Source organism: Neovison vison, chromosome 9 (genome assembly GCF_020171115.1).
Source record: "Neovison vison isolate M4711 chromosome 9, ASM_NN_V1, whole genome shotgun sequence".
Lineage (NCBI taxonomy): Eukaryota > Metazoa > Chordata > Mammalia > Carnivora > Mustelidae > Neogale > Neogale vison.
The window spans coordinates 36881283-36895469 of NC_058099.1; the positions used below are offsets into that span (position 1 = coordinate 36881283).

The 14187-nt window shown below is 53.9% G+C and overlaps 2 protein-coding genes across 3 annotated transcripts in view; one reads left to right on the forward strand and one right to left on the reverse strand.

Moving 5' to 3' along the window:
• The first annotated feature begins 3011 nt into the window (after positions 1-3011).
• On the forward strand, positions 3012-4898 carry ENHO (energy homeostasis associated). The gene is made up of 2 exons (XM_044264297.1): positions 3012-3102; positions 4096-4898. Exon 2 carries the CDS (start codon positions 4253-4255, stop codon positions 4481-4483), a length of 231 nt encoding a protein of 76 aa, XP_044120232.1. The 5' UTR covers positions 3012-3102; positions 4096-4252; the 3' UTR covers positions 4484-4898.
• Positions 4899-4956: 58 nt separating this feature from the next.
• Positions 4957-14187, reverse strand: part of DNAI1 (dynein axonemal intermediate chain 1) — a 58149-nt gene continuing 48918 nt past the window's right edge. The window contains exons 14-20 of one of the 2 annotated variants that reach the window (XM_044264298.1): positions 12987-13076; positions 12774-12861; positions 12097-12176; positions 10766-10914; positions 10558-10657; positions 8233-8418; positions 4957-5286 (exon numbers count right to left, since the gene is read on the reverse strand). In XM_044264298.1, coding sequence (XP_044120233.1) covers positions 5188-5286; positions 8233-8418; positions 10558-10657; positions 10766-10914; positions 12097-12176; positions 12774-12861; positions 12987-13076 — 792 coding nt within the window. In that variant the 3' untranslated portion in view covers positions 4957-5187. The remainder of the gene's footprint in view (positions 5287-8232; positions 8419-10557; positions 10658-10765; positions 10915-12096; positions 12177-12773; positions 12862-12986; positions 13077-14187) is intronic. The other variant, XM_044264299.1, reaches the window with a different exon arrangement.

Consider the following 14187-nt stretch of genomic DNA (forward strand, 5'->3'; position numbering starts at 1 on the left):
ACACCTGCCATTCTGCATTCTCTCCTCTTAGGATCCACTGCCCCCACCACCCTGCCCCACCGCAATGTCCATGGGGTTTTCATGTGAGCCATGTCAGGCAATTTGAGCTTCATCCATCCCTTGGCCACAGTTGATGGGGTCCAGAGTTAAGTATCTACCTAAGCTGAGCCAATCAGAGCACTTCCTGAGGAACTTGCAAACTGCAAGCAAGAAAGAGAAGCCAGTGTCTTGTTGGATGCCTAGACAACATTTTTAAGCTTTGTGATTGTCTGAAGTGATGTTTTTTACCTTGTGGATCAGAAAAACCTTAGAAGCTGGTCTCGTGGTGGGGATGGTAGGGGCTGGGCAGGGCAGGGATAGGAAATGAAGGAGCCTGGTAGGAAGTAACAGAGATGAGAGATAGAGTCCTAATAGCTTTTGTGTCTATTAGTTCCTGTTACTCTTGAAGCGTCCCCATCTTTGGGTTTCAATATCTGATTATGTTTTTGTTTTTTAAGAGAGGGAGAGGGGTGGTGGGATGGGGCAGAGTGAGAGGGAGAGAGAGAATCTTAAGCAGGCTCCATACCCAGCGTAGAGCCCTATGTGGGGCTTGATGTGGGGCTCAATCTCATGACCCTAGATCATGAACTGAGACAAAATCAAGAGTTGAAAGCTCAACTGACTGAGCCACACGGCAACCTGCTCACCCACTTTCCTGATTTGACTATTACTCATTTATCGATAACTCACGAAATGTTGTCTTCAGCCTGAACCTCAGACATACTTATCCAACTGTCTATGGGACATCTCAACTCGAGTTGTCAAATCTAGCATATCTAAAATGGATTTCATCATCCTCCACCTCTCCCCCCAGACCCCTGCTGAAACACCCTTCTCTCCTGTTTTCTATCTCAGTAAAGGGAATCACAGTATCCCTAGTCACCAACCTGGAAGTTATCCCAGACTTTTCCCTCCCTCTTACTCCCCATATCCTGTAGGTCTAAGTGTCTAAGTTCTGCCAATTATAATTCCCAAATATCCTCAGTGTTCTCTTGTTCTCTCCAGTCCTCTTCCCGTACACCATTTCAGTCCTTTGTCATTACTCACATGCCTTCAATCTCCCTCCCCTTCCACCCAGCAGCCCAAATCATCCCTCTAATTTCTGGATATGATCCTATTTACTCTTATGCTCAAAATTCTTCAGTGGCTCCCCACTGTTTCCAGGATAAAATCTGAACTCCTGCAGCTGGGTCACAAATTCACTCATATTACACTCAGATGTGCAACAATGTAAGTCTCTTCTCTTTCCTAGAACTGGTTTGATCTTGCTCACAATGCCCCCACCCTGCTGGGTAACAGGGGCAGGGGAACTAAAATTAATCCATCTGGTAAACTCAGTAGGGTCCAAAATTTTATTTTAGACAGCCTGTAAGTATGACTCAGTCTTTCAGATTATCTTACCCTTCCCTTTCTTGTTTTCAAGATAGCATTTGGATTTATCGGGCTTTCATGTGAATTTCATGGCACTGAGGGAAGGGACCCCTTAGCCATATGGTCCTTGGGGTTGTGTCAGTTGGCATTTGCTGAGACACAATGGGTTAGGTATAAATGAATTGGTGAATTACAACCTTGAGAGGTTGTAGCTACCTTGAATAGCTATTACTAATTACTATTACTATAGCTCTTACTTAAACAACTTTACAGATGAAGAAGCTGAGGCTAAAAGAGGGTGAGTAACTTGCCCAATGCCACAAAGTTAGTTAAATGGCAGAACCAGGAATCAACACACGCCCTGATTCTGGAAGACATTTGGATCTATGGCTAGAATTCCAGAGATAAAGTAAGGTAAGGCTGGATTTGGGAAGCACAGAGGGTCTTCATGACATAGTTTCAGAGATGTGCGCATCCATGGAGACTATGTAGAGTAGGATGAGAAAAGGGTCCCGTTCAGAACACTTAGGAGTCACTGACCTATGAGATAGGGTAGGAAGGCCTACCTGACAGCTTCTGCCCAAACTGATCTTCTTCTTAGGAGATCCTGGTCCTGTCCCAGCCATGGCGGACCGATCTCTCGGAATACCCCGGTACTCTCTATCCTAGGCTCCCCCACAGCGCAGCAAAGCACGAAACCGCAACCAATACCAAGTAGGAACTCAATAAATATGCCCAAAGTACTTGTGTTGGCAGAGCTGCTCACACTTCCTGGGGCCAGAGAATATAGAGCCACCCATAGACCCTCTAAAGTGGGGACACGGGCAGTAGCTGTGCAGAAGTCTAGGGGGGCTTCCAAGATGAGGACGTTCAGTTTCCTCCTAGATGTGGGGACCCAAGGACTTTCCCCTTGGATAAGGCGGGCAAAGGCAGATATGGACGGGCAGTCTCCACACGCGTGAGGGTCCAGAGGCCTTTCTCAAATGTTGGAAGTGCAGCTCTCCCAGGTGTTGAAGGTGCAAGAAATCCCTGCGAGTAGGTGGGCCTCGTTCCCACCCCTTTCTCCCAGAGGGATCAAGACCTCGTAGCCCCTCCACTCTTATTCTCGCCCCCGCCCCACGCCTGCACCAGGGGCGATCCAGTCCCACCCCAGCGCGCGACCAATCGCCCGAGAGGCTGGCGCAGCTAGCCAATTGAATGACGGCAGCGGCGCGGAGATGGCTCCACCCGCCCACCGGCCGCGGGCCGCCGCCGGCCTCCCGGGAAGCGAGGTCCTCCGCTGTTTTTGCTGCCTGCCGAGCCCAGCCGAGCCCAGCCGAACGTAGCCGAACGTAGCCGAGCGCAGCCGAGCCTAGCCGAACACCGCGCCCCGGCCGCAGCCGCCGCCCGAACGCCGCCGAACGAGCTAGCAAGCAGCCGCGGCCGCGGAGGAGGCACCGCCCCAGGGGGAGGAGGTGCCGGCTCACCGCAGACCGCCCGCGGCAGAGGCCGCCCCGGTCGCGCGGCGGCGGGAGCGGCCGGCGGAGGCTGCGCGGCCGAGGGGGAGGGCCGGGGGAGGGGACATCGCCCCTGCCCGCCTCCTCCCGCCCCCCCCTCCCCCGCCCCGCGCCCGCAGGCTCCCGAGTCTCAGTCGGCGCCCAGCATCCCGCTGCCCCGGACCCTCCCTGCGGGCGCGCACCGGGCTCAACTCAGGTAAGGGGGCCCTCCCCCCATGGGCACGGGGGCCGAGAACCAGAGACAGAGGTAAAGAGACCCAGACCCACCTGGGGACATAGAGGCATAGCCGGGGAGAAAGAGACACAAAGAGACACACGAGACTCCCAGAACTACAGAGACAGACCCCACGGAGAAGGGGAGAGACACACGTCCACGGGGACAGAGTGACATACAGCAGGGCAGAAAAGAGAGACCAAGAGACACAAGAGACCCATACACACAGAGACCGATACAGAGATACACAGAGATAGACGGGGAGAGAAGAGACACTCAGACACTCAGAGATAGGGACGTGTAGAGACAGACAGAAAGAGGCACTTAGAAGCCAGCTGCCCAAACATAGAGGTGGGTATGCCAGGCAAAGGCACACATCTAGGCAAGGGAACCGAAAGATTAAGAGCCAAACACACAGACACACACAACTGACCTGGAGAGACAGTCTCACAGAGAGGCACACCTAGGTACACAGCCTTGGATACAGAGACCCACACATGCGTGCCAGGGCCTCCACAAAGTTCCCTCTGTCTGAGCTGGCACCTCTGGAGGTCTCCTGGGCTGGCTGGCTGGAGTGCTGAGAAGGGGGAGGTGCCCAGGCCACACCAGCGCTGGTCACAGTCCCCATCCTCTAAGGCCTCGGGCTTCCTGGGTCTCATCCACTCATCCAGTGCTTTTGAGAGCTGGAAGCTTGGTGGGCAGGGCCAGGCCATGCACCGGTTCTCAGGAGAGTGAGATACAGGATGTCCACTCCAGCTTCCCTACTGTGGCTGCACCCCCATCCAGGTGCCCAGAACCAGGCCTGAGGATGGGGGCGTTGGCTCTGTGGGGTACTTAGACCTGTTGGGACCCAGATTCCTCTGCTGGGGAAGCCAGAGATGTGGGAAAGGACTCTCTTCTAGACCCCTCTCTTCCTAGGCCTCACCCTACCCCTTCCTCCTCACCACCCTTTCCTCTGCTCTCTACCTGCCACAGGCTCAGGACTGCAGGTGGATACCCACTGCCCAGGATTCACTGAGTGTGGACAGGACAGCCTCTTTGGAAGGCCAGCTGTACTGGAGTTCTGCCTCGGCATGGGCCTTGCCATCAAGCCAGCCCCGTGGTCTGTGCTGGTCTGAGGGTGCTGCCTGTCATGGGGGCAGCCATCTCCCAGGGGGCCCTCATTGCCATCGTCTGCAACGGCCTCGTAGGCTTCTTGCTGTTGCTGCTCTGGGTCATTCTCTGCTGGGCCTGCCATTCCCGCTCTGCGGACATCGACTCTCTCTCCGAATCCAGTCCCAACTCCAGCCCCGGCCCCTGTCCTGAGAAGGCACCCCCGCCCCAGAAGCCCAGCCATGAAGGCAGCTACCTGCTGCAGCCCTGAAGGCCCCTCACCTCACCTGGAGTCTGGGGCCTAAGTCTGCCCCACCCAGAGCCTGGAATCGGAATCCCAGGGTCTAGCCAGCCTGGGGTCCAGAACCCAGAGTCCAGCCTGTCTGGAGCTGGACCTAGCAGCCCAGAGTCGAGCCAGTCTGGCTCCACAAGGAGCTCTGGTGGCTCTTGGTAGACAGGCCTGGGGTGGGGATTCCTGAGTTGGTGCTAGGGCCAGGGCCATCTCGACTGTGCTCCATTCTGAGGGCCAGGGACTGGGACCACCTCTCCCTAGGCCAATTGCCTCCAGGCCCTTGAGGTTGGGGAAGCAAACTGGAATCCATGGCAATAACGGGAGGGTGTCCAGGCTGGGCCCCTCCTCAGGTCCTCCCACTGTTTGCTGGATAATAAATGGAACTATGGCTCTACCCTGAGATTTCCTCCTCTTCCTGAGGGCCCTGCGGTAGCAACATTAAAGGTGTAGGGTGAGCTTCCAGACACAGGTTTATTTGTGCAAAGTGGGACAGGATAATGGTTGAGGGCCAAGTCCTGGGGTGAGGTGCTGGGATCAGGGCCAATGTAGAGTGCTGATGGTAGATGCTGGGACCTGGTTAGGGGTGGGGTCACATACCGAGTACTAAGGCTGGGCTTGGGTGCAGGGTCAGGGGTTACAAGTAACAGGTTCAGAAAAATGGGACAGGGACTGAGGCCAGGCCCTCAGGTCTTGGTTTTCACTTCCCTCACCAGGTTCAGCAGTTTATCCAATTTTGCGATCTCCACAGCTGGACCCTTCTGTACCTCCTGTCCCTTCTTTTCCTGTGGAGGGTGGAAGTACATGGTGGGTGGGAGGAATGGTGAGGGATGGGCCACCTTTCTCTGGATCCCAGCTCTGCCTCCTCTGCCCAGCCTGCCCCAGCTATGTTCCGCCCCTCTCTTGGCCAGTTAGATTCTGGATCCCTGCCTCTCCCAACTGAGGTTAGGAGACCTGGGCCCACCTGGGACCTCTGAGAAGCATCCAGTCTAGCTCTGAATCTCAGCTCAACAGTCTTGATGCTGGGAGGAGTGGCAGAAGGTGTCTACCCACTAACCTCAGAGGAAGTAGCCTTTCAGGCTAGGAGAGCTGTAGCTCTGGGGAGAGGTAAGACCTTTTGAGGTTGGGACCTCCCGTCCCACAGGAGGGGTCCTGGCTGAGTCCTAACAAGGAGCTAAGAGGTATGTGTTTGCAGAGGGAGACAAGTGTGGACCAAGCCACAGGTACCCTCACCTTGTACCAAAACTTTAAGGTCAGTTGGGAGTGGGTGACATTTGGGGCCAGGCCTGCTGTTTCAGACATACCCAGGGTGGAGGAGGGTGTCAAGAGACCCAGGAGGGCAGATGAAATGTCCCATGTGTTTCCAGTTGTCTCAAGCTAGGGCTGTCCCTCAAAAGAGAAGATCCTAAATTTATGAGCCCTCATCCCAGCCTACAGGGCACTCTAATGCCCTGAGAAAAAGAGTATTGGGACACGGGGTATGTGTCATTCACAGGTCCCAAGAGCTCCACGGCAGACCAGCACCAGTCCTATTCTCCCTTCTGTCCAGGCAGCGGGGTATGGGCTAGGCTGCGGCAGCTACCATTTCCTGCCTTCCCTCTGCTCCAGATCCGCCCCCTCTCCCGCCCTCTCAGCCACCTGTGCCCACTGCTCACTGGCACCTGCTCCAGCCTTGCCTGCTGAGGGCCCAGCCTGGGTCTGGCCTGGGCTGTGAGGAGAGGAGCGTGCATGGCCAGCAGGCCCCTTCCTGGCCCCATCCCACTGCGGACACCATGCAGAGCTCAGATTTCCTCCCGGTGTTACCACTGCACCTGCTCCAAAATCTGTCTCCCTCTCCCCTCGTGGCCCAGTGCCTTTGCCACTACCCAAATCACCTCTACACTCTCCAGGCAGAGGACAAAGATGCCTTTTCCTTTAACTATTCTCCCTTCCAAATCAAGTCACTGTTCTCTTCTTGGCCTCACCCAACCCCCTGGGAGTTAGTGGGACCTGGCTTACAGTCCCAGCTTTGTCGTTAACTCCCTCTATGACTTTGGGCAAGGCCCTTGCCTTTGTATAAGCTCAGTTTCCCATCTACACTGTAGTGAGGGAAAGATAGTCTTTGACCTTTGACAAGCTGTGCTCTGACACCAATTAGAGGAAGCTTCCTGGATCAGGAAGTTGGGTCTCTGTGACTAGACCCTCCTGGAAAGGGCAGGGAGATGGCAGCCCAAAGAGGAGGGGGTAGTAGGGATGCCTGATGACTTCCTTTGGCACAAATCACTTGGCTATGGATAAGATCAGATGACAGTTGCCTGGAAACCTCCAATCCACCAAAGCACTGGCCCCCAACTGTTGCCCACTCAGGTCCTCTGCTCCCCAGGTACCCATAGCCTTAGGTCTTCAGAGATAGAGGTCCCCGATACACAGAGCCCAGCTCTCTTAGCTATGGCTGACCTTTTCTCTGAGAGGAGTTGGCACTGTGGGACATCCTTGCCTCCCTGCGTCAGAGTGGGCAGGGCAGGCCCCACCCAGATCTGCCACACTCCAGGTGTGATGGGTGTACCCTTGCCCCTCCCCCTGGGCTGTCGGGCTCTGCCAGCTCAAACTTGGGTCTTTTTCCTCACTAAATTAAGAGCAGATTTTATCTGTTCCACAAATTGTGCTGTCTCCTTCCCCCTCCTTGAAACCAACTAGCTGGGCTCAGCAAAGAGCTTCAAACCATGCCCGACCCCCCCCATTACTCCCCCCCCACACCCCACCCCAGCCCACCACAGCCTCTAGGCCACAGCTGCAGGCGCTTAGCAGCCTTCCAACTATTTATAGCCAAGTCCACCCGCTCCCCCAGCTGGCTACAATTACAGGCCCGGCCAAACTCCCAGACCTCCTCTCCTGGTCACGGTACGGAAGAGACCAGGCAGGTACCAGAGGGCTGCGGCAGTGACCCCTGCTTTGGTAAGGATACAGGGGAACAGGTAGCAGTGGTTGAAAGAGACAGGGCTCTGCCCTTCCCTCAAACGGCAAATAAGTGCCTCATACTGCAACCAAGAGGGATAGTCATCCGGGCAACTTGGCCCAGCCCTGGCCCAGCTCTGATCCTGGCCCAGAACGTGGCAGAAAGCAACTTCCATATTTTCTCTTAGCACTCAAATGGGTAAGAGTGGGCTCTGGATTTGAAGGCTTGGATGAGATCTAGACTTTGGGGCGCTGGCTCTGGGCTCCATAGTCTGTTTTCAGGGCCTTGGGCTCTGGGCAGGGTCTCCAGATCAGTACAAATCCCAGAAAGGAACCAGAGCTAACAAGGCTGCCTAGATGCTGACCTAGTTACCCCTTTTCCTTTTCACATTCTTCCCTCTGTGGACCTACAGCTCCCAGCTCAGGGGCCACTGGAGCTGAGGCCCTGTGTAAGCCCAGCCAATGGAGCAGTGACTAAGCCCCCAGTCCCCTTCTTGGCTAACCTGGGCTACACCAAATAAGCCAGTGATGTCTATGTGCTTCTCCGGGCTTTGGACCCATGTAGACGCCTCCTTACCAGGATGCCTCCACCGGAAGCTCCACAGGTAACTGATCTCTTTGTCTCTCTACAAACCTGCATCTTCCGTGCTCCATATTTGGGCAAAGACACCACCCTGACCCTCGGTTTTCCAAGCCAGAAAGCTGGGGGCCACCCCCTGGCTCCTCCCCTTTCTCTCAACCCCCACCATCTTGGAGACTTGACTTCTCACAGCAGCCCAAACTACCCAAGCCTGTACCTTTGGCATCTTGCGCAAGTTGGGTGAGAGCTTGAGGCAAATGACGTGCCCACGGTCATCACCCACAATGATGATGGGATGGATAGGATTGAACTGCACATGGGTGATCTTGTTCTTCTTTTTGGCCACCACGGGCTGGCTGCAGATGGCCTCATACTTGTTGATAGACAAGTCAAACACATGGGTCTGTGGAGAGATTGGTGTCAGCACACTCAAGGATAACAGGGCCCCTGTCCTACACCTCAGAAGAACCAGCACTTGGGCTTTCTGGGGAAACACAACAGAAGCATAGCATGCTGGAGCTGGAGGCAGTGGGAGAGGGGATTTTTGTCTCTGATCATGTCTTTCCTGTGGTTGAGGAAATGAGCGAAGAATGGGAGAGAATTTGAGTCTATGCAGAATTAACAATAATAGCAGCTGCCATTTACTCAACACTTACTATGTACTAGACTCTGGGCAAGCATGTTATGCAGTTGTACCACCCAGTAATCATCACAGACATTCTGTAAGGAAGGTTCTATTACCATCCCTAGTTATAAATGAGGAGATAGAGGCTCTTAAAGGTAACTTGCCAGTGAGAGGTAGAGCCAGGCTTTATACCAGTTAATAATATATGCAAGGCCCTCCGACAAATGTGTCATCTTATTTTTACCATTTCCTGAGTCCAAACCATTAGTAACTCTTGCCTGGACAACTGTGGCAGCGTCCTGACGGGTTTCTCTGCTTTCACTCTTGCCCCTTTACCATCCAGCCTCCATGCAGCCATAAGAACTTAACTTTAAATGATCTAAAATGCTCCAGTAGTTTCCCTTGGCAGTATATATAAAATCCAGATTCCTTACTCCAGATTTCTCCACTCTCTACTCTTCCTGCATTCTCCCCTTTGCTTCCTAGATCCAGCCACACTTGCCTTTGGGTCCATGAAACCCCTTCAATCTCATTCTCACCTCAGGGCATTTGCACTAGCTCTTCTCCCTGTCCAGAATGCCCCTCCCCATCTTCACCTGGCTAGCTCTTGTCATTTGAAGCTCTCAGCTTGAATATCACCTCTTGAAGAAGCTCTCCTTGAACACTCTAAGAAGCTGCCCTGTCCTTTCTTTTTACATCGCTCCTTTTCTCTCTTAAAAAATATAATAGCTTTAATGAGATATAATTCACATACAAAAACATTTACCCACTTATAGTATACAATTCTCGGTTTTGGTATACTCACAGTTATGCAGCCATCACCACAGTCAGTTTTAGAGCATTTTCATCACCTCAAAAGAACCCTCGTACAATTAACAGTCACTTCCTGGGTTCTCCCACACCCCCAGCTCTAAGCGACCACAAATCTACTCTGTGTCTCTGTAGTTTTGCTGATTCTAGACTGATATAAATGGAATCACACAGTGTGTGGTCTTCTGTGACCGACTTCTTATGCTAGCATGTTTTCAAGTTCAGCAATGCCGTAGCATGTACCTGATACTTCATTCCCTGTTATTCTTGATAGTGATCGTTTTAGCTATACCATATTTTGTTTATCCATTCATCAGTTGATGGACATTTGGGTCGTTCAGTTTCTTGGCTATTATGAATAATGCTGCTATGAACACTGTGTCCACACATATTCCTCTGTTCATCTCTGCCTAGCACTTAATGCTAATTTTGTGGTTGCTTTGTGTCCCTTTGCCTTCACAAGAATGTGAGCTCTAGAACTGCAGGAACTGGAAGCACCAGGCCCTGCCCTGGCGCTGGGCACCATAGTCGGTCCTTAGTAAGCATCTGGTTGTAAATAGGTGACTGACGGGCTTCCTCTTCGGTTATATCAAAGGCCATAAGGAAAAATGGATTTGCATCCAAGAATTTCATTAAAAAACATTTGTTTCTGAGTTTTTACCAATTCTCCGTGTTGCACAGACCCCTCCCATCTTCCTTCCTCAGACTCTACTTGCATATTCCCAGGGATGGGGAACTTGCTACCTTTTAGACATTATTTCAATCCCGGATAAACTCGGGTTCAGAAATTTTTCCTTACATCAGACTTGCCCCAGCCATCCTGTAGCTCCCTCCCCAGGGCCGTCAGAGAAGATAACTGCTCCTCACGGCATCTTCTCCCCCAGAGGGTTCTGTCCTTCAGGATGAACAGCCCCATTCTCTCTGCAAGGCCTCATGGGATGAATGATCCCTCTTTTGACAGGGCCCTGGCTGGGCTACTCCCTGAAAATACAGAGTCCTTATGTCTCACCTTCCCCTACCTGATCAGGGCACTGCATGGGCTCTCCAGGAGGGAGACTCTGAGATAGTCATCTTTTCTCTAGTAGAGGCTTAGAAGGGGACACTCACCTTCCCATCAGTGGTGACTGCCGCAAACACAGTAGAAGAGTACGGCGCCCAGGCCACATCGCCCACAGCTGAATTTAGGTCGTAGATGAACATCGGGGTCCTGCAGGGGTGGAGGGGTGGGCAGTTCATCACGCAGAGGCCTCACAGTGCTAGAGCCCCGCAGGCCCCAGCCCATGGTGGGCTGTGAGGAAAGGCATGTCTCTCTCACTTGATGGTGTGGTCCCAGATCTTCACAGTCCAGTCGGAGCTGCAGGACATGAAGACCTTGGCATGGTATGGGTTCCAGGACACAGCGTCCACTGCCATGTTGTGGGCATCATAGGTGTCGAGGAACTTGCTGGAGTAGGACTTAGAGCACTGGGGCAACGGTGAGGGTGGGGGGAGCATGAGAGAGAGGTCAGCAGCTACCACTCCCCTGGGGGTCCTGAGAGTCAGAATCTAAGACTCCTGTCCCCACATCACTGTCACTGCTGAGCTGGGCCCAAGCTGCTGGCTGTTCTTCTCTGTGCCCTCAATATGGCCAGAGAGAAAGGAGGGGCTTACTGGGCTAGGGCGTTTTCCTGGAGGGGGAGAGATAGTGCTGTAGTCTCCCCAGAGGATTCCAGTCCAAGCAGGAGTCCAGGCAGAGCAGGTCCAGGCTGGGGCTGGGGGTCGGCAGAGGGAGGGGAGGTGTGTGGCCTAGCCTGTGTCCAGGCCAAAGCCTAGGGGCTGACAGCCAGAGCCCTGGGGCCACTCACAGCCCACAGATCAAATCCTTGAAGTAGTAATAAACATCTCACCTTGCCCAGGTTAGAGTAGGTACAGAGCCAGGAGCAAGTCTCAATCTCATGATTTCCCACTGGGTTTCTTGCCCGCCCAGCATGCCCTTCCCTCTCCCTCCAAGAGACAGTGTGACTGACTAGTGACATGCCCCTCCTGCCTCTCCCACAGCTGCCATTGGGATGGGTGTAGAGGGGGTTGGGGACCTCTTTTGCATTCAGACCAGCTCCTGCTGGGCCTCAGAGGCTCCTGGGAGGCTGCCTGTAATTAACATTCTGAGTCTTTGAGCACAAGAAAAGCTTGCAGCAAGCTATTTCTGGATGGATGGAGGTTCAGAAGGACGTTCACCTACTAACACTGAGACCTTGCAGAAACTGGCCATGAAGTTCCTACTGGCTGCAACACATCCAGGATTCAGAGAGAAATTTCTCTGTTACCCTGCCTTCAGAGCTCACTCAAGTTCAGATCTCCTCCAGGAAGTCTTCTCGGAATGTTCCCACTCCCCCCACCCCCAACTCCCCTGTCTTCTTCTTCTACTTCTAGGAAGAGAGGGAAGGCCCAGAGGGGGCTAAAGTCAACGTCTAGATTTTCATTCCCTTTTCTGCAGTCATCCCATCTTCCTGCCACCCGAGCAAGTCAAGACTATATTAACTTCTCCCAAGAAGCTTTCTCGAATTGACTAACCCTATCAGAATAGGGTCTGTTGAGAAGGATCGAGTCCCATGGTTCTTGGGTCTAAGCAGCCCTGGAAGAAGCTTGCAAGGGGTAGAACTGCCTCACCTTGTAGATTTTTCCCTCCTCTGTGCCCACTAGGAACATGTAGTCAATCTCTTTGTGGAAGTCAAAGGCGGTGCCACAGCCTTGGGAGAAGAGGTAGAGTGGCTTTAGCCAGGTTCTGGGAGGGAGGCTCCCAGTGACAGCCTGAGCCCCAGCTCCTGCAGGGCTGGGGCCAGGCAGCCAAACAGAAACAGGCCGTCAGGCCTGCTGCCTGTCCCAGGCAGTTGGGACTCTACAAACGGCCAAGGCTTCTGCAGACAGGAATGGGGCCTGGGTAAACAAGGCAGGGATTGATTTAAAAGGGTCAGGGTCAGGGTAAACAGGGATAGGGTCTGCAAACAGGGATATGGTCTGTGCAAACAGGGATATACTCTGCATAAACAGGGTAGGAATTGAGTAAACAGGGACAGGATCTGGGTAAATAGGGGCCTGATCTGCATAAACAGGAATGGATCTGCATCACAGCACCTGATCTGCATAAACAGAAACAAGGGTCTGCAAACAGGGATGGGATCTGCACAAATCTGGAGGGTCTGCAAACAGCAGAGCCCTGGGACAAGGAGGACAGGGCCAGGCTCCAGTGGGGGAGGGAGTGGTTGCTCTAAGGGGAGAGCCATCATCTCTGACCCTCGTGGGGCCTGAGTGGTCAGGCCTGGATGTGAGTGGGCTGGGGTTCCTACCTACTGTGTGTAGCTGCAACCCGTTGAGGCCATCTGTGGTGTTGCCCTCCGCCTTCAGCTTGATGACATCCGTGTGAACCAGCTCGCTCTGCCGTCAAAAGGGATAGGGGAGGGTCCGTGGGTGGGGCTGTGGCCACCAGGCAGAAGGCAACCCATTGCGATCCCCCCCCTCCCCTTCTCCACCCTTTCTGACCCTTTCTGGGAAACAGGCACCTTCAAGAGGGTCCAAGACACAATCCTGCCGTCAGATGACACAGAGAAGAAGTTGAGGTTGTTGTCCATGTCATCCTTCTGCCACTTGACCTGAAACGTCCCAACCTGTGAGCTGCGGGACCCTACCAGGACTTTGACTTAGGGCTGGGAGCTGAGCAGGGCTCCCTCGAGAATCCATGGGAGCTTCAGAAGCAGGTTCTGGGAGCCCATGTCCCAGAGTCCCACGGTTGGCCCTCCCTATCTCCTTCCACCCATCTCTGTCTCTCTCACCCCTCTCTCCCTGACCATCCTGGGGTAACTGTGCCAACTTGGGGCACCGCCCTAATCCACGGGTTTGGCAGTGGAGGTGCCAAATTCCTCCCTGGGTTGGGTTCCAGGAGCCAGTTGCAGAGGGAAGGTGGCGTCTCTGGGCTCATCCTCCTCATGGACAGGCCTGGAAAGAACAGGGTCCATCAACCAGTTTCCTCACTTGTAAAACAGGAACTGTAGTAGCACAGGTGTATTGTAAGTGTTAAAGGAGACACTGAACAGGAGGCCCTGATGTGGGAACACTGCAACTGGTAAAGGTTCAGTAAATGTCAGCGAATATCCTCCTTATTCCCCTCACCCCAGGACTTGGGAGGGCTGAGGTTCTGCAGGGGCTTTCCCCTGCTTGCTTCAGGGGTGCCCTCTTCTTCCAGGTTGGCCTTTCTCCTAGGCATTCTCTCTGGCTTCCGCCTTCACTTCACCACCAGCTCCTGCTCCCAGAAGCTTGCTCCCAAATCTCAGCTTTGGGCTGCCTTTCTCCATCTGCTGCTTGGGGTTAATAATCGTGCCCCACCCATCTTCTCCCGGCTGGAGGCAAACATATGGGAAAGTGTTTTGGAGACAGAGCTGTTGTCTTCTGAAGATGACACGCTTGAGGCTCAAGTTTCTGTTGCCAGATGTGGAGGCCTGGCCAAGTCCTGTCCCAGAGAGCTGGGGTGGGGCTGGGTGCCCAGAGCTTTCCACTCTTCAGCTCCTTCCCCACCTCCCATGCCGGGACGCTGTCCCTTCCCCCTGTCACAAGCAGGGGCCCAGTGAGGGAGGACAGAACCCACTGCCACTGCATGTGACCACAGCTGCCACCATGGCTGTTGAGGGGTGTGGCTGGGGGAGAGGAGATGGCCTGTCCCCAGCCAACCCCCCCAGCCTGGCTGATCAGAGCTACAGAAGGGCGGGC

What these genes read in the sequence shown, in the direction of transcription:
- ENHO (XM_044264297.1), top strand. Translation starts at nt 4,253, where the DNA reads ATGGGGGCAGCCATCTCCCAGGGGGCCCTCATTGCCATCGTCTGCAAC.